We start from the raw sequence: 25,493 nt of genomic DNA, 5'->3' as shown, positions 1-25,493 counted from the left end.
GTCAAATTTATGACACTTGCATAATTGACACGATCGTTGAGTTTTGCCATAGTTGACGGTTGGTGTGAAATTTGATTCCATCATCTCCAGGACACGATGCTTGCCCATTGCCCATTGTCTTGCGAACTAAATTATTACGATCTACAATTAATGTTCCCTTTGAATTCGTTATAACCGTAGTTTTCTGTATAAACTTACTTTGATATTCCCAATGGTGCGTGAATGTTACTGAGTCTCTTGTGTGTCGGGGGCACGGGTGGCCCAGTCGTCTAAGGCGCCGCGATTCGCTGTGCAGAGTTGAAGATACAAGCCAAACACTTCTGATAGAGACTATGTTGAGAATGTAGAGGGGAAAGGGCTTCACCTTGAGCACCTTGTTTTCTTTAAATACGATGTACCGTGACGTTATAAATGGTACATAGGTAGATTTAATACTAATCTATAGATTTAAACCCATTTGAAGATACATCTGTGTGTTTAAAGTCGATTTTGACAGCCCGGGCCAAGTCGGACCCAACACAAGCCAAACACTTCTGATCGAGACTATGTTGAGAATGTAGAGGGGAAAGGGCTTCACTTTGAGACCCTTGTTTTCTTTGAATACGATGTACCGTGACATTAAAAAGTGATATATAGGTAGATATAATACTTAGCTATAGATGTGAATCCATTTGATGATACATCTGTGAGGTTTGAGTTGATTTTGACATTTTGTATTAAGAAAATACGGTAAAGGTGCTTGACTTTAACGGCTCAGATTTCTTTAAATGCGATACTCTGGGACATTATAAAGTAGTGTATAGGTAGGTATAATACTAATCTATAGATGTAAACACGTTTGAAGATACATCTGTGTGTTTAAAGTCGATTTGGACCGCCCGGGCCAAGTCGGACCCAACACAAGCCAAACACTTCTGATAGAGACTATGTTGAGAATGTAGAGGGAAAAGGGCTTCACTTTGAGCCCCTTGTTATCTTTAAGTACAGCGATCTGAGACACTATAAAGTGGTATTTAGGTAGATATAATACTAATCTATAGATGTGAATCCATTTGATGATACATTTGTGAGGTTTAATTTGATTTTGACAGCACGGGCCAAGTCGGACCGAACACTTCTGACTTGGATTTTCTTAACAAAATACAATAAAAATGCTTCAGTTTGAGCCCCTTGTTTTCTTTCAATACGATTACTTTTGGGTAAAGGAACATATTCTCGCCCATGGGCAGGCCCATGGGCGACATAGTGTAAATATTTGGTTTTTGAAAAAAATTTTTTTTCATTTTTTCTTCCTTGGTATGTTTCCATGAAAACAGCATGTTTAATTTTGTAAATACCTTTAACCGAGACTGGGCAAAGACCGTAGAGTTTCTGGACTTTTGGGTTTCCAGAATTAAAATGGGACGTGTTAGTGGTTTCTGGTGTCAAAATTTGGAACAGGTCTACCGAAGTTATTGCAAGGTGGTATCTTTGGAAAGCTTTTATTTTTAGTTATCATAACCAATGTTGCCAGACTTGAAAGTGTCAGGGGTCATGTCTTTGTTTGGGTGTGTGTGTGGTGTGTGGTGTGTGGTGTGTGGTGGGTGTAGGTGCGTGCGTGCGTGTCGCGTGTTTTCGTGTGTGTGTGTTCCCGATATACATGCAATTTCTGAAAAGAGCGCTACAGCTACATATGAATAGATATATCTTCACTATGAATAGATACCAGTATTTTAGGAATTTTGAGCATGTTTGTGTTGCTTTTAGCACTGCTATATCGACCCATGTCGGATTTGTAGCTATTCTTGCTTGAAATTCAGTGTTGTATCTCGGATCATTCTTAACTGCAGAGCACACTAGAAGTACACAGCCATGTACTTGGTATCCAAAGAAACCCCGCAGATTCTACGTTAAAAAAAAGTATTACAGGACAGTAAATGTTAAGACACATGACATTTTGGGCGTTCCCATGGTAACCATGTATTTTAATTGTATGTCAAATCTCGCTAAATAATATTTACAAGTGTTCATGTAATAATGTACCCTGCGTCATTAATACGTGTGGATAATTATCTTAAAGGTCAAATGTCATTTATAGGTTTTGTAGCTAATCTTGACTAAAATTTGATACAAGTATATGATTACAATATGGGTTTTGGTGGCGTTTCCATGGTAACCAGGACTTTTAATGACTGTCTAAGATTTTTAAAAATCAAAGATAACGTTAAAGTATTACTGTTTTATATGTCTTGGGGCTGATTGTATAACTCGCCTGCCTACAAACATGCACATAAAAAACCCCAAAGGTAAAAAATTCAAGGTTACACGAATACGCTTGATACTTTCGTAATCAGTGAAGTGTTTTGTACTGTATACCATACAACTTGTAATGTACACGACATTTGTTTTATAAATGTATGGGCGATGTACGTTTGTGTTCGTTATAGTGGATTATGATATTCAGACATAGAAGTCCAAGCTTTCCAACGATACCAATTACATCTTCCGGTAGACCTGTCTCCTTATTTTTGCAAGCAACCTGGAGATGGCCACGGTTTTCGCTAACGAAGTGGACGCGGACACTTGTGGGGACATTTATATTTATATAAATATATTAAACAAATTCGTGTTGGAAGAAGGAAGTATTTAGTTTGTCCAAGTTGCAAGTCTTGATATTGATATCCTTAGCCAAATGTCTTTACTGCCGTAATTACTTATCCGGAGCCATTACTCTATTGGGTATGATTGATTTTTAGCAGCAAATTGATTAGATATTTGTCGGCTTATTTATCCATAGTGGAGGGGTTTTATGTTTTTTTATTGACATATGACACAAAATGATCGATGTCATGTTTTCCCTTGGTGACGTGGGCACCGTATACCTATTAGGGTTCCGCCATGATGGTTTGTGATAACAATAATTAAAGTCAAAATATTTGTCCTCACTATTATTAACCCTAAGAAGTTTTTTCCTAAAAATTCCGTAAATAAGTAAAACGGAAAAAGAAGAATTGTTCAGTACCTCCTTTTAATGAAAAAGCAGTGAGAGTTTTCAAGCTGTGGTCTAAAACATTCAGTGTTATTCCATTATAGACTGCTCATGCAGCCTCAAAATTTTCAACATTTTCTTTCAATGTCAATACTTTTGTTCAAATGGAAAAGAATACCCGGGGAAATAATTTTTATACATGATCTAAAACCCTTGTCATTCTGTAAATGTGTTGCACGTGTGCGCATGACATGTGACGTCAGACTTTCTGTCCAGGCGGGTGCACATCTCGGAGACTACCAAGTCATTCCTCCACGACGAGTTTGAGCTAGAAGTGGGCCACGGCGCCCAGCGAGAAGACTACATCCGTCTCCTGGGCCTCAAGACGTACCTCGTCAAGTCAGTCCTTAAACCGGTAACTGGTCACCTCTGTTTGACGTTAAACCATCTTCTGTCAGGTTTCACACCTTGCACTGTATACTACAAGTTATACGATGAGGCTGCACATTTGTGAATGACGTGACACTTAGGAACAACAAACAAACAAAACAAAACTTAGGATCCGGGTTTGGGTTCGATTCCCAAAACGGGTATATGTCTAAAACACACAATTTTTTGTTGTTGTTGTTGTTGTTTTTTGTTGTTGTTTTTTAAATAATTTTTTTTGACATCATTTATTCATGTTGATTGTCCACGATTTTACATGTCCCTGTACATTGCCACGTGGACTGGCATATCAGGGTTTATATTTTTATATTTGGGTCTAAAACACACAATTGTTTCCCTCAGCGTGATAAGGCTGGATCGTTGCATAAACCTATACCTGTCACCCACACATTTAGTAGATGTTTTGTTTTGATTCTGGACCAGACCATCCAGTGATTGACATCATGAACATCGATCTACGCAACTGGGATATGATGACATGCATCAACCAAGTCAGCGAGTCTGACCACCCGATTCCGTTAGTCGCCTCTTACGACAAGCATAGTCGCCTGTTATGGCAAGCATGGGTTGCTGAAGACGTTTTCTAACCCGGATCTTTACGGTCCCTTTTTTGTAGATGAGGTGCATGGAATGGATATACGTATTCTTGAACATCTGTTGAACAATTATTCAGTTCAGTTTATCGTTTTCAAGGCCATACAACCCATATTACATGGATGCAGATCATGCAATTATATTACATTACACATGCCTCATGATATTGAATAACATTACATTTCTGTTCTAGTTATTAATGTAATGTACATGTGTTTTGACAGATGAAAATGTAGTGAAATCTGTTTACAATTGATTAAGACATCATATCTAGGATGAGTTAAGGAGTATGACAGTAAGGAGTAAGGAAATCGTGGAAATTGACTGTGTTTCAGCTTGAACCAGACCAAGTTAACGGTACTGCCTTCAAGAACGACAACCACATAAACGCCAATAAGAATGGCTTCTCCAAGACAGGATCTCCTGGAAAGGGTCCGACATTGGAACAAGAGGAGGATGGCATCCCCATGAACACATATGAGGTAAGGACGGGTGTAGGGAGATATTGTCTGATATCTAGAACTTTCAAAAACATCAGCTTCTTCTCAAACATGAAAGCGTGTCGTATCCGTAGAAATAACGACAGGGGCTACTCGACTCCTGTATTAGAGAAAACATTTCATGTTCTGAAGCCCTGAAACATGTTCGGTCTAGAACTAATTTCGTATTTTTTTCCTAATGACAACTTATCAATATACACAATAAAACCACGATAGTCTGGACGTTAAGGGAATTTGATAGGGCTACATGCATGTCATTTCAATAGAAACGGTGTCGTTCGGCTTGGCTTACGCCTTATCAGGAAATAATGTTGCATTTTCAGCCATCTGGTCAGCGGTATGACGGTGATTTCGGGGATGATGGGGAAAACCTGGAACAACGACTTCAAGAGGCACTACTGGAGAGAGACAATGACGCGTGAGGCATTCGTGTTATGTAGAGAGGGGTTGGGCGTAGTGACCATATGGTGTTTCCATCTACAGGTTCTTTTTGTGTGGGCAGTCTTCCGTATTCAGCTGAGTGTATATTAGAAAAAATTCTTGCTGCTGGTTAATTGATTGATCAGCACGCGGTTAGTCACGGACTGCGGGTAACAGGCTCTTGTCAACACTGGAACGTTACCAGCGAGATTGATCAAGTTCATATTCTGTGAGATCAGGTTATCGAATAAAATAAAATCCAGAAATTTCTTGAAAAAAATATTTATGCTTCAGACCATTGAACGAAATAGAAATCGTAATTGAACATAAACCCAATGAGTTAAGCGATATCAGGTAGCTTGGTCCTAATCGCTGAAGAGCTTGGCTGTTTGTTGCACGCGGGGGGTGATATAACATACGTTTGACACTTGCTGATCCCGTTAATTCATTTAAATATTAATATGCTCTTCGTTGATGTTTTCACAGGGGTGTATCCAAGCAACTGTATCATCTGAGCATGCGCTTTACTGACCGGAAGTTGGAGTCTCGTTACCAGGGCAGACGAGAAAGGTTCAGCGACATGGCTTCAGTGGGGTTGTGTTTGGTCGCATTGTTCACGTTTCTGGCCCGACTTTGTGTTTTGCCTGTGTAAGAATATAATTGTATTGCACAACGTAAACCATCTTCCCGAGGCAAGAGCTTCCACTAGCCTTTTTATCAAAGTCTTGTCATCCCCCCCAAAAAAAAGAAAAGAAAAAAAAGAAAAAAGAAAAGTAGTTGTAATTTTCCTGTGTTTTTCGTTTTGTTTCTTGGACCTTTCAGTTTTTGGTTTGACAGTAGCTGGTATTTCAGGGGCTGGTGTAGCTGGGGCTATCACCTGAGTCTCAATTTGAGATGCTGAAGACCTTTCGCATAGACTGACGGAATGATTTGTCGGAGTGTCAGATGCTGCAGTCATAGTTAAAGTGTGTTCAGAGTGTGTCCAGGTCATGTCAGTCTGACATTCTATAGATCTAGTGGTAGAAGGGTGGAAACTAGGCTTGCCTCGAGAAGATGAACGGAAACAAGACCATATCAAGTCCATGAGTTCATTGTTTTAACACGTTAGATCTACCCTAAACTTGGCACAAGTAAAACAAGATGCTTTTTTAAACAACTTTTTTTTCATTTTTGGTAAAACTGCACCAGGTGTTGAAGATATGAATCTATACATTGTGTCCTCTGAGCATATGGATATTAAGGGACATTTATTATGGCAGGGCATGCCAAAAAATGTTTCATAAATGCGGGATCGGACAAATACGACCAATCTCAGCGCATATTCCCACTTTATTTTACTGACAACATTTTGAAAACATCAATTCTTTTTCAGCACATTCTATGCCCTTTACTCATTCATCATCGGAATGCTCTTGCTGGTAGCTATGACAACTTTCACGTTGGCTGTCAACAACAATGTAGTAAGTAAAGTATGTATTTGTTTGTTTGTTGTTTAACACAACACTCGGCAATATTCCAGCTATATGACCTCCGTCTTTAAATAATCGAGTCTGGACCAGACAATCCAGTGATTGATATCATGAGCATCGATCCACGCAATTGGGATAGATGACATGCATCAACCAAGGTAAAGTTTGTAAGACGTACTAAAGTTTGTCGTGGCATACCACACATCATATCTTATCCATCTTGTGCTCGCGTCACTGAAATTAGCAGTTATTTTATGAATATGAAATATGGATTATTAATGTACTTTTTCAGAATTCATGTCCCGGTTGTTTATTGCGCTTCTCTGAGAGAGTGGAAAAGAATATTGTCCCCCGGATCCTTTGGACTGGGTTCCTGGTCTTGCTTCTCACCGCAACCGATGTTGTAGATATAGTAAGTGTTTACCAGTGTGGCCCAGTCGTCTAAGGCGCCGCGATTCGCTGTGCAGAGTTGCGTCCCTTGGGCACGCCAGAAACCTATGATTGTGGGTTCGAATCCCGGTTCGCCCCGATGATGTTTCTAGGTTTGTCAGCACCATACCCGTGCTCGTGGGTTTCACCGAACTGGTAAACGTCTGAGACCTGCATCACTTCGGGCTTTCCTCCCACATAAAGCTGACACGCCGTGATATAACTGAAATACTGTTAAAAGCGGCGTTAAACCCAACTCTCACTCACTTAACGTAAGGATCGACGGAAATGAGGATCGGATGGTGAAAATGGCTGACAGTGTAGCTCGTAATATTCCAGACTAACAATCTCGCAGATTAGGCCGAAAAGCGAGTTTGTAGGTATATAATATTAGCTTGATAGTCCCGTCCTTATACCAACGACAACCAATTTGGCTGATCAGACGCTATAATGGCAAAGCTATAACATTGACAACGGCATAAAACAACATTCACAGACTCTAAATGTAGACATATCACCTGTGACACGTTACGTTTTGGAATATATAAACACATAAAACAAATTCAACTTTTTTCGTGACTTTACCAACACGATTTCATAAACAACTACGGCATTAACATTTACATCAAATAAAAAATAAATAAACAAATAAAAGACAACAAAGTTTTTATATTCAACACCACTATCGCGAGAGTCAAATACACATGTAATATTAAATTCAGCCTATGGATTCACAACTCTACTAACTCGGTTTTTACAATGTATGCATAGACGTCAGTTTAAGTAATTCTAAATGTTTCAACTTCATATGATCATATATGGATTACGTAAAATATTTTCCCGGTTTAAATCATGTTCATGCAATAAAGAATTCACTGTTAGGTACTTCGTGTAATTAAAAAATAAAGTGTTCCGGCGGACGTTTCATGAAGAGGTCACAAGGTCACCAACAGCACATGCGTCATGTCTGACGTTCTATTAATAATATAACGTTTTATATGTGACCAATTACTCGGGATTTTCATCACAAATATAACAGTGACGTAACGCCACGCTGCCTTCATAAACACATATTGTTATTTTATTGATCAAGGTTTATTGATGATCAATGACATAATTAGAAGGCTTGGTTAGATGACGACATTGTCCACTTCGGTTCCGTCAAACAATTATCACATTCAGTGTGGCCTCACTCGCTAACCTCAATCTCGTTGTAATCGCGGCCATTATTGGAAATGCATATTGAAACTAGATTTACAGTTTCACACGCATCACACGTAGCAATCACATTTACACAATCTGTCGACAGGTGTTACTCTTATATTAAATTTGCTTGATATTAAATTGTATACCTGTTCTTTAAATCATTAAACCCTGCACGAACTATACGCTGCGGTTGTCATGTCCCCATCATCCGTTCATCGTTTAATATTAGTATTCCAGTTATGTCAGTATATCAGTAATATTCCAGTATATCAGGTGTATGTCAATATATTAATACATAGTAAATCAGTGGTATGTCATAATATCAGTATATCAGTTATGTCAGTATATAATTGATATGCCAGTGTCAGTGTATCATTTATATGTCAGTATATCAGTTATTTATGTCAGTTTATCATTTATATGTCAGTATATCAGTTATATGTCAGTATATTAGTACATCAGTTATATTTCACAATATCAGTTATATGTCAGTATATCAGTTATATGTCAGTATATCGGTATATCATTTATATGTCAGTATATCAGTTTTAAGTCAATAAAACAGTTATATGTTAGTATATCAGTTATATGTCTGTACATCAGTATATCAGTTATATGTTAGTATATCAGTATATCAGGTACATGACAATATATCAATACATAGTATATCAGTTAAATGTCATAATATCAGTATATCAGTTATGTCAGTATGTCATGTATATGTCAGTATATCAGTGTTATGTCATAATATCAGTATATCAGTTATATGTCAGTATATTAGCGTATCAGTAATGTCAGTATATCAGTTATATGTCAGTATATCAGTTATATGTCAGTATATTATTATATCAGTTATATGTCAGTATATCAGTTATGTGTCAGTATATCAGTTATATGTCAGTATATTAATATATATAGCAGATCAGTTATATGTCAGTATATAAGTATATCAGTTATATGTCAGCATATTTATACATTGTATATTTGTGATATGTCACTACTGGGAGCAACGGATCATCCCTTAGAAAGTCTGCCCAAGTGCGCTACATAGGATTTACAGCTGTCATTGGCAAAAAAATCATAAAAATAGTTTTACAACCTTCACACCAATCCCTGGTAGTGAAATATAAACAGCCTGACCTATAAGTGTATACGCTTGAAAACTAGATTTCACCAAAACTTATGAACGTTATCATAGCGTTACCAGGCTGAAAACTACGAAAGTCCTAATGGTGCCACTTTGGTAGCATTATTTATTTTTTTAAATCGAACTTTCTCGTTATTTCATTTTTTTCTAACATATTACGAGTTCTTTCTCGTTACTTCGATTATTTCGAAATTACTCTAAATTTTTACTCTCGTTAATTCAAATATTTTCTCGTTATTTCAATTATATCTGAAAAATTTCAATTTTTTCTTTTTTTTCTCGTTGCTTCGATTAATTTCTCGTTATTTCAATTATTTTGTATTTTGAAATAAACTTGAAATAACGTAAAAATAATCGAAGTAACGAGAAAAGAAATCGAAGTTTCGATAAAATAATTGAAATAACGAGCGAAAAATCGAGATTTCGAGTTTATTAAATAAATTTGAAATAACGAGAAAATATTCGAAAAATGAGAAAGTAACGAGAAACAACTCGAAATTTCAAGTTTTTAAAATAAATTGTAATTTCAAGTTTTTAAAATAAATTGTAATTTCGAGAAAATATTTGAAATAAGAAAACAAAAATCGAAAGTACGGGAAAACAATCTAAGCTATAACGAGGAAAAATCGAATTTGGAGTATATATAGAAAACAGTCGCCAAAACACTGCAACATTCGTCCTTAAAAGGTGTACAGTGAAATATACAAATTAATACAGTACTCTTTTACTGACCCAGATATTATGTAGGTTGTGGGTAACGGAATAGAGCGAGTCTAAGTGGCACACACGGTACTTCCTGCGATCCATATCTGACATTGTGTTGAGTACTGGTCCCCTTCCGGGATGGATATCTTGATGGGCATTTATCTGATTAGTTTTGTAAACAATACAACGATTATCGAATGGCAATGTGCCATATGGTTTGTTTCCTAAACTGTTGGATATGAAACTCTAGTTATTTCATTTGCTGCATTATTAATAATCGTGGGAGATTCATGATATTCAATGGTAGCATATCAGGTATGCACAAACTAATTTGGGGACCAGTCGTTCACTGAGAAAAAGGACCCCTCCTTGAAAGGCAGGGGCTCACCCCCCCGGATCACGTGTGGCCAAATTGATAAGGGCCACACATTCGTAGTGCAGAGTAACCTTCCTCAGCCACACCAGGATCCGCTGATCCGTTGTGTTAATATTTTCCTTCACTTTACCGTGGTCGTTAAATATGTTTAAGAGGCTATTTTGTCGTTTTCTGTGACATTACTGATGAGGCCGTGGTATATCTAAGGTACAGGTCAGAACGGTCTGACCCACAACTCATTCACATTTGGTCTCGGGCACGTACATAAACGAATTTCGGAAGAAAACTAATAATATTTTTTCAGTTATTTTCAAACATATTCATCCGGTATATTTTCTATCAATGTAGAACCATTTTTCAGGCCTCAAAGTTGCAACTAAAACTGTCGCCAATTCGACCTAAATTTCAATTTGTCTACTGTCTAAAATTCAGAGGTGGCCAAATGACGACCTTGAAACATATCTTGTGGCGACTTAATTCTATTGCTACACATAGACACGAACATAAACATGTCTGCTACTAATTGTACTCGCAAATAATTCCCCCTAAACATGCTAAAGTAAAAAAATGAACCGAAATACATAAATATTAATGTAACTAGTATTTTATTATAAACAAGTAAGTATAAGCAAGGATATACCTATATAATCTAGTCACATAAATCGCATCATTGTTCCAGTCACAAATAACAAAACTCAAGTACAGTTTCCACTGATATACAATACCAAGACTAGTGCTTTGACTTGTACATATAATAGTTATTTGATAAAAGATAATTTCAAATGCTTTTGGCTACCTACACTATTGGCTTGGCTTCCTAATTTTACCAAACAAATACTTGTAGCCATATGGCTACTTGGTAAAAAAATAAACTTTGAGGCCTGTTTTTAAGTGCATCTATTGTTAACTTGATTTGTGTTTCTCTCCATTCCTAGTTCGGGTGTGCCATTACCAATCATTCCAACAGCACGAGCGCCAAATGGATGCAGCCTTCTGACCCCACGTGTAAATACCCGCCGTATTTTATTCATACCGGAAGTCTGGTTCTCATCGGGATTGCAAGTCTCGTGCAGATTGGACAGTTTGTGAAACTGGTGTTAGTAGTATCCATAGCAACCCTGTACTGCGTATTAGATATCGTTGTAATGGCGCAGTTGTTTGACAGTTACGACATCTCAGTCTACAGCCAGTATGAAAGGTGAGCAATATCTGTTTAGCATAATACCGCCGAGAAATGTGCCCGACCCGTGAAGATCCGGGTTGGAACATGTCATCAGCAACCCTGCTTGCCGTAAAAGGCGACTTTGCTTTTAAGAAGCGACTAACGGCATCGGATGGTCGGGCTCGCTCACTTGGTTGATGCATATCATCGTATCCCAATTACTATGAACGATGCTCATGATATCAATCACTGGATTGTCTCGTCCAGACTCGATTATTTAAAGACCGCCATATTATAGCTGGAATATTGCTGAGTGCGGCGTTAAACAACAAACAAACAAACTATCTAATTATGCAGTTGATATTTTGTCATCCTTTTCCTACTCATCAAATGTTAGAACACAAAATTATCAGCCCTCTTGTTTCCATGCAGGCCCGTGAAGATCCGGGGTAGAATAGGTCTTCAGCAACCCATGCTTGCCGTAAAAGGCGACGATGCTTGTCGTTAAAGGCGACTAACGGGATCGGGTGGTCAGACTCGCTGACTTGGTTGATGCATGTCATCGATCCGAATTGCGTGGATGTCAATGACTTGATTGTCTGGTCCAGATTCCATTATTTACAGACCGCCGTCATATAGCTGGAATATTGCTGAATGCGGCGTTAAACAACAAACAAACAAACATACAGACATTTCCATGCAGTACAACATGAACAGGTACCCATGACAAGTCAACATACAAAAATCTTTACTAAATTCGTCAAAAAGGACAAGTATAATGTTGATTAAATCCTATGTCGCCGATGAGTGATCTGAACGAATTGCACGTGAAGCACTGCCAGAATCACTAAAAGTGACTGCTGACGCAGGCCTAATTATAATTGAAACAAGCAGCGATGACACCAATATTCGCCTCGCTTTGTCATGCTGTCGTGATGACAGATTAGGATGGTAACATCACTTCCGGAATGAAGCTTGCAGCTATAGTTGTGATTGGGTCCAGGGTATATAACATAATAGAATGAAATACGGGGTAATCAAGGATGATTCCTAAATCCATAAAATACAGCAAAACTGTAATAATAAACATATATGAATTTTATATGCATACAAGCCACTTTAGCGTTATGGTTAGTTTAAAGATGTAATGATATAAATAATACATAAATTACCTGTCGAAAGAAAGTACACACCCTTGTTTGATGGTGGATGGAAATGAATCAAACAAGAAATGGTTATTCTATGATGATGTATTTGATACGGGTATCATGGTTGTGTTTCGGACCTTAAGTTTGCAGTGTTTCGGCGACTGATTTCAGCCTAGAAATGTTCTCAGTTCTACATTTTGGGGTCAAATCAATCTGTATACAGTAAACTACGGTTATAACGAACACGGTTGTAACGAACTGGCGGATATAACGAACTTACTTTTTTGGTCCCGACTATTTGCTGTAGTTATGCTGTATGTATGCTTATAACGAACTACGGTTATAACGAACTAAACTTAGTAGTCCCTTTCAGTTCGTTATAACCGTACTTTAATGTACTTTGTTTTGCCCGGCAGTTATTACGAAGTTATTACGGTTTGTTTTTTAACATCGCTGTTACGTATTCAAGAGGTTGTACTGTGTAGGGTAAGGTTCGTAATATTACACCAACCCGACCTGACGTTGCATTACTGCATTAAGAAGACAATAATACCTTGGGTGTCCCCCCTTCTTTCTCTCCCAGAGACAACACGGTTCCGCCGTCCAAGTTCCGACTGACGGCAGCTCTGATCGCTGTTGCTGTGGCTGTCATCTATTTCGGCAGGCGGGTATGTTAGAGGGACATGGATTCATGTGTTGTTGTTGCATTGATACCTTGTACGCATCTTCATATCGTGGATTCGAACCCCAGACTGGGCCTGATTATGAGTCTAGGTCTGTCACCATGCCCGTACTCGTTATTTGTTTCCAACGTGGTTAACGTTAACGACCAGGCTCTCCTACCACACTAATACGTGTGGATGTATTCTTTGTCTGTAACAGTTACCATCTGAGGGCAGAGACCATTGTAGAGACCCGTGGAGGTGGGGGAAGTGTGTGTGTGTGTGTGTGTGTGTGTGTGTGTGTGTGTGTGTGTGTGCGCGCGCGTGTGCGTGTGCGCGATCGGGTGGTCAGGCTCGGTGACGTAGGTCATTGCATGCCATCTATCCCAATTGCGAAGATGTCAATCACTGGATTATCTTGTCTCGTCTCGATTATAAACAGATCGCCGTCATATAGCTTGAATATTGCCGAGTGCGGCGTTAAACTAAAAACCAACACACATTGTAGAGACACTTGGGTTATCTCCCCCAGACGGACTCCACCTCCCGGCGCCTGTTCCTGTTGGCGGAAGTTGCCGACAAGCAGAAAGAACAGGTGACCTTGCTCAGGATGAAAAACGAGGCTCTCGTCTACAATCTACTTCCGGGTCACGTGGCAAAGGACTTCCTGGGTTCACAAAAGAAAGATGACGTATGTCGATATACCTTCATAGAAATTAGTCTTTGCATATTATTTGGGAAAATAATGTCATAAGAGCGATGGACAATATGATATGGACTAATAGATTTATTAGTCTTCTGTTTGCCTTGCTATGCCTTTTATTTGAAACATTGGCCAAAGAGCGCCCTTGCACACCTTTTCACACTTTGGTGTAAGCTAGTGGCCACTCTTGCCTCGGGAAGATGACATCAATCATAAGTCTAGGAGAGCTGCATCTAAATTGTCCCGAGGCTATTCTAAATCTTTTAAAATTGATATCAAACAAGTAGTATTCTGGGGAAATATTTGTCTTAAAATGATTGTAATAATTACATAGTTCTGAACAGAAAACTTCAGATGACCGTTTTTGTCAGTAGATATCCTTTAATATTAGGTGTACAGAAAATTGGAACGAATCTAGATTATTGGGTACGCATTAATTATGACAAACATACTCATAGGCACATTCATTACTACGGATTTTACATATACCCAATTAGGATTTTCATGTTTTTCATACCACTACTACTACTACTACTACTACTACTTCTACTACTACTACTACTACTACTTCTACTACTACTACTTCTACTACTACTACTACTACTACTTCTACTACTACTACTTCTACTACTACTACAACTACTACTACTACGTCTACTGGCATCCCCGTGTGTTGTATTACAGGAATTGTACAGCAACGCCTACGACGAGGTCGGGGTGATATTCGCAGCCTGTCCCAACTTTCACGACTTCTACAACGAGAGTGCCGTCAACAACAATGGTCTAGAATGTTTCCGGTTCCTCAACGAAATCATCTCCGACTACGACGAGGTGGGATATGAGACTGGCGGGGGATGACTTTCTAGCTTGTGGCTGTCAATACACACATGTGCATCAAGTATAACGTTACATTAACATGGCACTCCACATGTACTGACGCAAAGAATGTAATTGTCGTTTCACTCAATCTCATTAAAATCAGATCTTAGTTCTCGCTACCGCTAAACAAAGATCTGAGGACACCCCATTACGGGTCACGTCAGACCGACCTTGCGCGAACGTTGACCGACCAATGGAATGACCAATCAGAAGGCAGCTTTCTCCTGCTCTACGGCACTAATTTCAAATTTGCGACTAAGCTTCGAAACATATTTTGACAAATTCTCGATTACAAATTTGAAACCTGAACAAAAGAACATTCTGGAATGGCTAATAGATGGGCTAGATTGTATGGATTCAGTCGTTAAACCCGTAACTATCGTTCGGAATAAAGATTTCGAGGTTGCATGATGAGAAATCATATTCCGACTGTCACTTTCATAACCTGGTAAGCGACGCTCTGATTGGTCGGATGAAATGTCGTTCTGACGTGACCCCTAATGGGATGTCTTCAGATCTTTGTTTAGCGGTAGCTAGAACAAAGATCTGATTTTAATGAGATTGAGTCTTACTCAAAATAATAATAATAAGAATATCTTAACTACATTAAAATTTAAACACTGATAACTCACCTATTTAAACATTGACTTTTAATAGTGATCTTGACATATAGGCCTCTGAGTGATCGTTGGTCAAAATCTGTATGATCTAAATTCTTCTTTGTTTCTCTTTGTTAAATCCCCGGGGGTACACAGGTGGCCTTGTAGTTAGCGTCATAATTCCATGTCTGAATCTCTTTGCAGCTGCTGTTGCAAGGTCGGTTCTCCTCCATATGTAAGATCAAGACGGTCGGGCCTACCTACATGGCAGCCAGTGGTATGACGGGCACTGTGCAGGTTACCAAGGTAACACACTTCACACGGACGATGTCGTAGCGCCCAGTCGCTCATCAGCAATAGATATCATGACATTATATAGATAGTGAGTGAGTGAGTATGGTTTTACGCCGCTTTTAGCAATATTCCAGCAATATCACGGCGGAGGGGGGTGCACCAGAAATGGGCTTCACACATTGTACCCATGTCGGGAAAAAATCGAACCCCGGTCTTCGGCGTGACGAGCGAACGCTTTAACCACTAGGCTACCCGACCGCCCCATTATATAGATAATCACCCCAGCTTATGTCAGCTTAAATTCTGAATAATATGTGACACAGAAAAAGAGTGAGTGTGGTTTTACGCCGCTTTAGCAATATTCCAGCAATATCACGGCGGGTGTGTGTGTGTGTGTGTGTGTGTGTGTGTGTGTGTGCAGAAATGGGCTTCACATATTGACAATTGTACCCATGTCGGGCACAGAAAAAGAAAACAAAATGTTTGAAATAGGTTCTGCCAATTTCATTCGTGTGGAGACAAGACCATGTCTAACCTTGCTGGCCGGTTTCAAAATACAGTCAAATAAGTTGTGGCGAACTTTGATGTGTGATACGTTGGTTGCCTCGCAGCAAAAGCTTGGTCCCTTAGTATTCCATCGTTATTCATCAATTTCGGTTGTGTCGAACCTCGGATAACTCGAAGTATGTAAGTAGGTCGATTCAACTTCGACACAACAGTGTTTGACTGTGGTGGTAAACCTCTCCAAGCTCCGTCACGTTTTGCTTTCCTCATCCATAGAGTTGACACTTGAGTATTTTAAAAGCGGCGATAAACCCACCTCACTCACTCGTGATCTCGTGATATCTCCCAGAACTTATAAAATCAGCGTCAAATCGTCCGTTACTGAACTGCCGATTTGATCGCACGAATGCTGAATGCAATAGACTCTACCAAATTGGACAAAAGCACTGAACCCTTCAACATTTATGAAAATCGATATAAACTGAACAAAAATAGTTAAGGATTATGAATATTTTGGGGACATTGTGAAAATGTGTGCTTTGGTCTTACCTCCGACAGACACGTAGGATATTATTGATGTGTGTCACATTTAATAAACCCTATGGAAATTCCGGGTTGGAAAGGGTCCCTAGCTACATATGCTTGTCTTACGGGACTTAATGGATCAATTCGCTGTGCAGAGTTGCGTCCCTTGGGCCACCAGAAACCTATGATTGTGGGTTCGAATCCCGGTTCGCCCCGATTCTGTTTCTAGGTTTGTCAGCACCATACCCGTACTCGTGGGTTTCACCGAAGTGGTAAACATCTGAGACCTGCATCACTTCGGGCTTTCCTCCCACATTAAGATGACACGCCGGGATATATCTGGAATAATGTTAAAATGCGGCGTTAAACCCAACTCACTCACACTCACTTAATGGATCAGGGTGTCTGAATTGGTGACCTTGTTGATAGCGGTAGCCTGACAGCCTAGGTGCTTGCTCATTGCAATCCCTGGGTTGTCTGGACTTGCCCTGCACAGGCTGCCGTCACATTGCTGAGTGGGGCGACAAAACAAATACATTAACCAAATTAATCCAACACATTACCATGTCTGACGATTCCTAATATTCAATAAAAATGATTTAAATTTCCAGTTTACCATACATCAAGACACAAAGACTATGACCTGGTAGGAATTGCGCAAAAAAGTCAACAGTCTTAACGAAACACAAATTACTGCAGGCTTTCATGTTTCTAAATGACAGAAAATCGAAATACACATCTCCGGTTCTTTGTAGAAGGAGGAGCGGTAATGGATTGTCCATTTTATGATGTCAGGTTTCAGCAAAAAGTAAGCTTTTGCGAAGGTAAAATCCATCGTTTGCCGGCGGTTCGCCTATATATGACGTACCCATCAGAGAATATATTAAATATCAGTCGCCAGGCCCAGTCAGCTGTTTTTGAGCCCACTGGGAAATGAGATGGCTGCTGCAGCGGAATCAATTGATAACGCTGATGGATCTGAAAGGCGATAGCGATGTACTGCAACTAGTTATTTGAATTATTATTGCATTTCCCCTTAGCCTATTACAGAATTAAAAATATTGGAGAAACGTAATGGTTACAGAGCAAATAATTGGCAAAGAAAATAGATTGGTTTAAAGGTGGTTCTGACGTGCTCTGTAGTGGGATGTCCTCGGTTCCTTGTGTAGAGGTAGGGAGCACGAAGATCGGAGTTTAATGAGATTGGTAGAGTCGGTTGCATTATGCGATATTATTTGATTAAATTCCTGTCACTCATGTATTGCATGCAATGCAAAATGTCCACAAGTTGAAGGTCGGTGTTACGTTCAGATCAGTTGGTGATTGGCCATGTTATAACACTGATAACAACACATGGATATAAATTAGTAATATTTCATTCATATTTCATAGTATTATAGACTTTGGGAGCTACATTATACCCTTGTATGTATATTGAAGGTAAACTTGGCTGTCATTGTTCTCTTAATATATTCTAAACTGAACCTGGGTACAAGTACAACTTGTCAAAAAGAAAAAACGTTTTTTATTTCACGATAAAAAAACCAAACATTGTTCTATCATGACGTCATTTCTGGAGATTCGAACATGCGCTCGCGACTTGACGACGTCGTAAATTGGACGTTTTTTTTAGACACGTCTACTGAGCTGTTCCTGTAGATGTAGCTTTACAAAGGTAATAAAACGAAATCGCAAATTTAAACACACACACCCCCCTGCTCATAAAATGGATTCAATTCTGGGAGTCTTCATTATTTAAATACGGGTAAATATCTTTAAAGCTTGTACTTCTTACTAACATCCCTAAAGTGGCTGTACATAATGTTTATATCTCAAATAAGAAATAAACAACTCGTGGTCGTTGTTTATCGTACAATAAAACACTGCTGCGCCCCTGATGGTTTATTATCCCTGCAGTGTTTTATTGTACAATATACAAGAACCGCGGATCGTTATTTCTCGTATAGGTCCCGGGACGCGAGGACATTACTTGGTACAGAATCAAAACTGCCGTTCTCAGACTACTTATACAGTTGCGTGGTTGCGTTTTGGCATCCATGGTCTCCTCTCTGTGTTATCTAGTAGACCCGTGAAGATCTGGGGTAGAATAGGTCTTAGGAACCCATGCTTGCGTAAGAGGCGACTATGCTTGTCGTAAGAGGCAAATAACGGGATCGGGTGGTCAGGCTCGCTGACTTGGTTGATGCATGTCATCGTATCTCAGTTGCATAGATCGGTGCTCATGATATCAACCACTGGATTGTCTTGTCCTGACTCGATTATGTACAGACCGCCGTCATATAGATGGAATATTGCTGATTGCGGCGTATAACACAGACAAACAAACAATATTATCTACTAGTGGATAATGTTTCGTCGCATGATGCTGTACAACGCCGTCTCTTTAAAAATAAAGAAATACATCGAGTTATTGAGTGATTCATCAACACTTGCTCGTGATATAGTCGGGATCCTACACAAGATTTCTTATGGTTATAGAAAAGAGTTTTGTCGCTGCTTTTTATTTGAATCGTCCACGACCCGTGTCAATGATGTGTATAAAACTATTAAGGGCAAAATTAGAGACGCAGCTTAAATTGCCGCGCTAAATTTAACCATTGATACCTCATACTGCTGATTCCCCTGTACATTTGTGTAATACGTATCGTACATCCTGAAGAAAAAGATAAATGTGCCCGTGTGTTTGCTTGGTAGGTTGATGAACTTTGAAGCTCTCATAAAATGTTGATATCTTGCCACTTGCTGTCCGTTTGTGAGAGAAACTGACCGATCAATTGCAGCATTTGTTTGTTTGTTTGTTGTTTAACGCCGCTCAGCAATATTCCAGTTATATGACGGCGGTCTTTAAATAATTGAACTTGTATGTGAATACTGTTGAAAGTAGGAAGACAGTGTATGTGTTTAGGTCTTTCAAAAGTTTGTACATAAGATGTTATAGAAATGGTCATGGTTAGTGTAGTTTCTTGCGTAAAAGGGCAGCGATTGACTCATCCAAGGCCACCTGATTTGGTGGGTTAGTTTCAGGCTGACAGTTGTAAGAGATAGAAGAACCAAGGAGTCCTCTGTCTACTACCATCGTATTTTCTGATACCGATTAAAAATAAGTAATTATAAAACGAACATGGTGGTAGAGATATCCTGGTTCAAGCTTCCGCTCGTCACGCCAACATCTGGGTTCGAATCTCTAAATACGAAACAGGCAGACCAATAGTTAACAGCATGGTCAACGACGACACTCAATCAGCCAGGTCACACATTGCAACCATCCAGTCTTCAGGAGGTCGAAGCCTGGGACACCGGGGATTCTATTTTATATATAAGTTCATACTCTGTGTAGTCTGATAACGTTTCTATATTTTCAGAGTACCGGCATGTGTGGGAGATGGAAGCACCTTGATGACCTCGTCCAGTTTGCCTTCGCCATGAAGGAGACACTGCAGAAAATTAACGAGCAATCATTCAACAACTTCATTCTGAGAATAGGTGGGTCTGCAGTGCCGTGTTATAACGGGAATGTGTCATGAATTAAATATGCAACCTTTTCCCATGGCCAAATAATATGACAGTGTTTGAAGTTCAGAGGTACTGTTCCAGGAATCAACCACGGTCCCGTTATAGCAGGGGTGATTGGGGCGCGGAAGCCACACTATGACATCTGGGGAAACACCGTCAACGTGTCAAGCCGGATGGAGTCCACGGGGCATGCTGGGAGAATTCAGGTAGATTCCATTGTCATGATTGTATCCCAAAGGGTGTCGCTGCCACCGTGCTCGGAAACTACAGTGGGTAAAAATAGCCACAACACATATAGCGTGACCATTATTATTTTGCATTCGGAATTGCCCGTTTATGTTCGTTTTCAAAAATATAGAAATCAGATGTACTACTCTGAATGCTGCGCTCACTTGGATAGAGAGGTATCATATCCGACTGCACGATCTGATTTTAATTAGACTGATTACACTGGATGTTAATACAGATGAGGGTACTAAATATGTGAAATGTTTTATCCAAATAACAAATGGTTCAGAAACTCACATTTAATAATAGTATATATTTATGAATATTCATCCGAATTAAAACACTTAAAAAATACACAGTGACTTTAAATCTTCAAGTAGGTAATTTTGTTGTTCTAAGAAACCTCTCTATGAAAAATGATAGCATGATTACAGCAGCTTTTAGGTGTGATATGCCATGTATCAGTATGTGGTCTTTTTGTTATGGGGACACGGGTGGTCCAGTGGTCTAAGTTAGCTCCCCAGAGTTGCGTCCCTTTAGCTTGCCAGAATCAAGCTGACACGCCGTGATACTGTTCAACACAGCATTAACACACTCACTCATTAGAAGCTAGTTTATATAAGAAAGCCAATATTGATTTTTATGTCTGCACTACAGGTGGTTGAGGAAACGATGGTCATCCTGAAGGAGTTTGGCTACCAGTTCCAGAAAAGAGGCCTCATCAAGGTCAAGGGCAAGGGCGAGCTAATGACCTACTTTGTCGAGAACCGGACGGAGGGCGAAAACGTTATGCTGAATGGACTACCATATTAGTCCCCGTGGGCGTGGTTTAAAGTCAACGGGTGCCTTAGCAAGATTGCACCTTCAATTTAAGACGTATGTTCTCAAGGAACAGAAATGAGAAGAAACATTTAAAGTGTTTTGTGTCATGGTTAAGCTTGAAAAGTAAGCTGACCTACTGTCACTACATTCCAGACATGACCAAGAGTCAAGGATTCTGATTGGTTGTGACGTCGTATGCAGTTTATACACACTAAATGGACTTATAGAGTTTCGTGTCAACAAAGATGCTAACAAAGAACTGTCTTAATTCTAGTGTAAAAGTGCACTAGGTGGAGGGTATTCTCAGAACTCTCAGGTCCATGGTAGGAGAAGGTGTCTTGCTGACAAAACCAATAACTGACTCGCAGAGGGCTAAACACGTCTTTCAACAGTAACACAGATAGCGAACATTGTTCCCTCATCAATACAATGATAAAATTGACCCCGCTGTAAGTGTCTGATCAGTGAAACATATTACTCACGTCATGCTTTAGCTAGTACATCACCACAGGAAGCACAAAGTACCTCTAGGAAATTGTGCCTGTGTGTGTCCACACTGGCCTCCATGTGACGTAAGCAATAAAACGACCAGATGTTGCAGAACCATTCTTCCGAGCCGTCGGTGCCATGGATGATGTTACTTCTAACTGGTTCCTGGTGAAGCCGTGAACCTGATGATATGGGGTTTTGTTGAATTGTGGATTCTTCAGGCTTAACCAGATGTGACAAGCGCAACAAAGTCTGAAATAGGTCTGACAGCCTCCTCTGATACGATCCGTATGACAATGCTGCATGGTAATCCAATGGTTCAGTGTTAGCTATGTGGACGATATTGAATGCATGTCACTAGAAGAAGAGTCTCACCAAAAACATATGCATGACACGTGCATAAATATTAGTAGGGACACGTTCGTGCGTGCATAGGCTCATGCATACACGTATGTGCCTTTATATCTACACAAGTCTAAAGTTATGTTCGTGCATAGACTTAATATGCAACGTTTGTACGTGCATAAGCACATACACGCATGTATGTGCACATATAGACACGCATACACGTAACTTTGTGCATGTATGTGCATGAATATCTTCAGATGCATACACGTATGTGCGAGAATAGGCATGATATTGACCATGTGAAAGGGATGTCTGCCGACTGACAGAAATGAAGAATTTTAGTGAATTGAATCTAACAGACACCATGGGGATTATTACTAACCCGCCGAGTAGAGAAAAATATCCCATTCTACCATGCATCTTACGAAGTGCCTTGACGTTGGGAGCGGCCCTCCTGGCTATCCATTCACCGTACATCCTCTGTGGGAAAGGCTGGTGGAGGACCTTTCGTCACAGAAATCAAAATCTTGGAAATGTGTCAACTCTATTTTATTACTTAACGCCAAATTTTCGCAAGCTGTACCTCCTCTGATATACTCCCCCGGGTTTCATGATGATGAGCAGGAGAATGTTTGGGACCCGGGCTCAATTCCTTCACCCCAAGTAAGTGACTATTCCTTGTTGTGTTTTCTTAATGGGGATATTATATTTAATGTTTTAAAGAACCCGACGTCTGTTAGAGTCCCGGCATGTATTTCAACACCCTACATCTATATAGTATTGGCATCTATCTATCGAGACACGAGTCCCGTGTTCTATTGAAAATCCCGTCAACTATTTAAAGTCTAGTATTGGCATATATTTAGAATTCCGGCATCGATTTTGTGATCCGGCATCAGTTTAGTCCTAAGATCTATATAGAAACCCGACATCTATTTAGATTTAATCCTGACATATATTTGAGGAAATACGGTAATACATGTCAATTTTAGTTATGCAATGTGTGTGTGTATGCGTGCGTGTGCGGGGGAGGGGGGTGTGGGGGGGCGTCACTGCCAATGTCACGAACTAATACTACCCAGGAGGTTCACAGAGAGACTTGAAGGTCACGTTATCTGGGGATGGGGCGTGGGATGCACAGTCCTGTATCCCGCCCCTGCAGCCCCCACCCCCCGGGGTACGCCAGTGGGTGCAGCAACCCCCGGAGGTGAAAGCAGCGTAGCTAAGACTATAGTGCCTTGTTTCCTCGATTAGACGCCTGAGATGATATTTCATTCAGAAACTCTTTACCTCGGCGTATAACCGCAAAGATAATAATGGGGAACATTCCATGCATAACAACTAGCGGGCTTTTAATTAAGGCCCCGGCGTTTGTTCAGGTATGGGAGTCATGATAACGCTATTTCCTTTATGCAAATAGGTCATGATTTTACTTTCGCTTTCCCATGTACATGTTGACTTCTTGATTGTTAATTCTGTTTTATATTTGGATGTAAATAAAATATTTATGAGTCATCAAATCCAAGCGTTTGTGATATTGCCTGAGATACATACTTACCATTGTCACGCGTCAATTCCCAAATTGAAACAATATGTTAACCCAGAAACCTGTACGTAAAAGAACTTAGTGTGAAACGAACAAACGACCACCAAATGGTGTACAGTCAAGTTTACATATCAATACAAATTACTGCACAGCAATTACAATGGCAGTTAACAATAGACTGGTTGTACAAGATTCAATGGAAATATATAACATGATGGCAGTGGTCAGAATCAATTACACAAATACGGTGTTGATAGCAAAATTCAGTGATAATAATATATATTCACGCAGCGGCGACCGTGGTCAAGCTCTCGAGATAGGCTAGGCAGGGGATCAGGGATGATGAGCGATCCTCATATGAAAGCTGGTTCCGAAGCGATGATATCCGTGAGAGATCCCTTAACACGCTTTTGTCCCCTTATTTACAACCTACCCAGCCATGGAAAGTTCCACACAGTGCCCTAACCAGTTAATCGGCATCAGAAGTTTACACACCACACAAGCATCTAAAAATAGTAACTTCCTGACGACTGATTACTGTCTAAACACAAAGCAATGAGCGTCTACCGAATCCCAAAAAAACCAGTGTAATACAACTACAACCACTGTTAAATAATAAATTACACTGCCATGTAACGCCACCACTGGATTGTCTGGTCCAGACTCTAGTTAAAGTCTACATAAGCAGTTAGTTAAATGATTCAAAACTTCGATCACATCTGCTTCCTAACACGGGTATTACGTGAAACCTCTCCACAAACAACGTCTACAACAACGGCCATCTTTGTTCAACGTGGGATATAAATGTGCATTTATGTTATATTTATGGCAACCAGCTGATATTTTAATATCTTTGTCATTGTGCGAAAGATATAGGTTAATTTGAGAACATCTTGAACCATATAAGCCGTAGTAGAATGTGAGTGAGTATGGTTTTACGCCGCTTTTGGCAATATTCAAGCAATATCACGGCGGGGGACACCAGAAATTGGATTTACACATTGGACCCATGTCGGGAATCGAACCCGGGTCTTCGAATGCGCCTCAGCTATCACGGCGGGGGACATCAGAGTGGGGCTTCACACACTGCACATGTGGGGGAATCGAACCCGGACACTCGGCGTGTCGAGCGAACGCTACCCCAGCGCTCCCAGTGGAAGGAAAATGTTTAAACTAGTGAATTATGGGAACTGGAGAGTTTACATATTTTGCTGTTTTTCTTTAAAGTGAAATGAGGTCCCATGACAATTGATTGCAAGTGTATCAGCGTGGTTAAAATACAGCGAAGTGAATTTACGACAAGCATAATCGCCTTTTGCGGCAAGCATGGGTTGCTGAGAACCTCTTCTACCCCGGATGTTCACGGGTCCATGTAGGATCCCCTTGCTCCAGTGCAGGTTACAGGGGAACGATATTTCAAACCCTCAGAAAGAAGCCAGAAATTTCAACCTCTCTCCACTCAAAGGAAATATTTACAGGAAATGCGAAGAATCACTGAGATATTAACTTCAAAATTCCTTCTGGGAATTGAATCATTGGATTCTTGGAAATGAGCACACTGTATAAACAATGATCTCGGGCTTCAAAGATGCCGCTGAAATGAGATAAGCGTCGAAAATTATGCATATAAACATTTACTTTCAAACGCAAATAGATTATTGAATATACATGTACTTTTAAAACCATTAGCTTCGTTTGAACCGTGTACAGTGCGGTTTTGGGTCCTGTGTAATACTCCATAATTAATAATGTCGCTGCTACACACAAAAAACAGATGTTAGTACATTTG

At 39.8% G+C, this 25,493-nt stretch overlaps 1 protein-coding gene across 1 annotated transcript in view; it reads left to right on the top strand.

Moving 5' to 3' along the window:
* LOC124147700 (adenylate cyclase type 3-like) overlaps window positions 1-23,672 on the top strand; it is a 69,802-nt gene extending 46,130 nt beyond the window's left edge. Inside the window, exons 8-21 of the mRNA XM_046518443.2 lie at window positions 3,245-3,383; window positions 4,345-4,491; window positions 4,833-4,927; window positions 5,416-5,577; window positions 6,302-6,389; window positions 6,691-6,810; window positions 11,197-11,459; window positions 13,155-13,239; window positions 13,766-13,924; window positions 14,621-14,767; window positions 15,619-15,720; window positions 20,121-20,241; window positions 20,353-20,477; window positions 21,157-23,672. Of these exons, the coding sequence (XP_046374399.2) occupies window positions 3,245-3,383; window positions 4,345-4,491; window positions 4,833-4,927; window positions 5,416-5,577; window positions 6,302-6,389; window positions 6,691-6,810; window positions 11,197-11,459; window positions 13,155-13,239; window positions 13,766-13,924; window positions 14,621-14,767; window positions 15,619-15,720; window positions 20,121-20,241; window positions 20,353-20,477; window positions 21,157-21,312 (1,909 nt within the window). The 3' untranslated portion in view covers window positions 21,313-23,672. The remainder of the gene's footprint in view (window positions 1-3,244; window positions 3,384-4,344; window positions 4,492-4,832; window positions 4,928-5,415; window positions 5,578-6,301; window positions 6,390-6,690; window positions 6,811-11,196; window positions 11,460-13,154; window positions 13,240-13,765; window positions 13,925-14,620; window positions 14,768-15,618; window positions 15,721-20,120; window positions 20,242-20,352; window positions 20,478-21,156) is intronic.
* Window positions 23,673-25,493: the final 1,821 nt, after the last annotated feature.

The sequence above is a fragment of the Haliotis rufescens genome, unplaced genomic scaffold (assembly GCF_023055435.1).
Source record: "Haliotis rufescens isolate VD_foot unplaced genomic scaffold, xgHalRufe1.0.p SCAF_1, whole genome shotgun sequence".
Lineage (NCBI taxonomy): Eukaryota > Metazoa > Mollusca > Gastropoda > Lepetellida > Haliotidae > Haliotis > Haliotis rufescens.
This window is presented reverse-complemented; position numbering and strand designations above follow the sequence as displayed.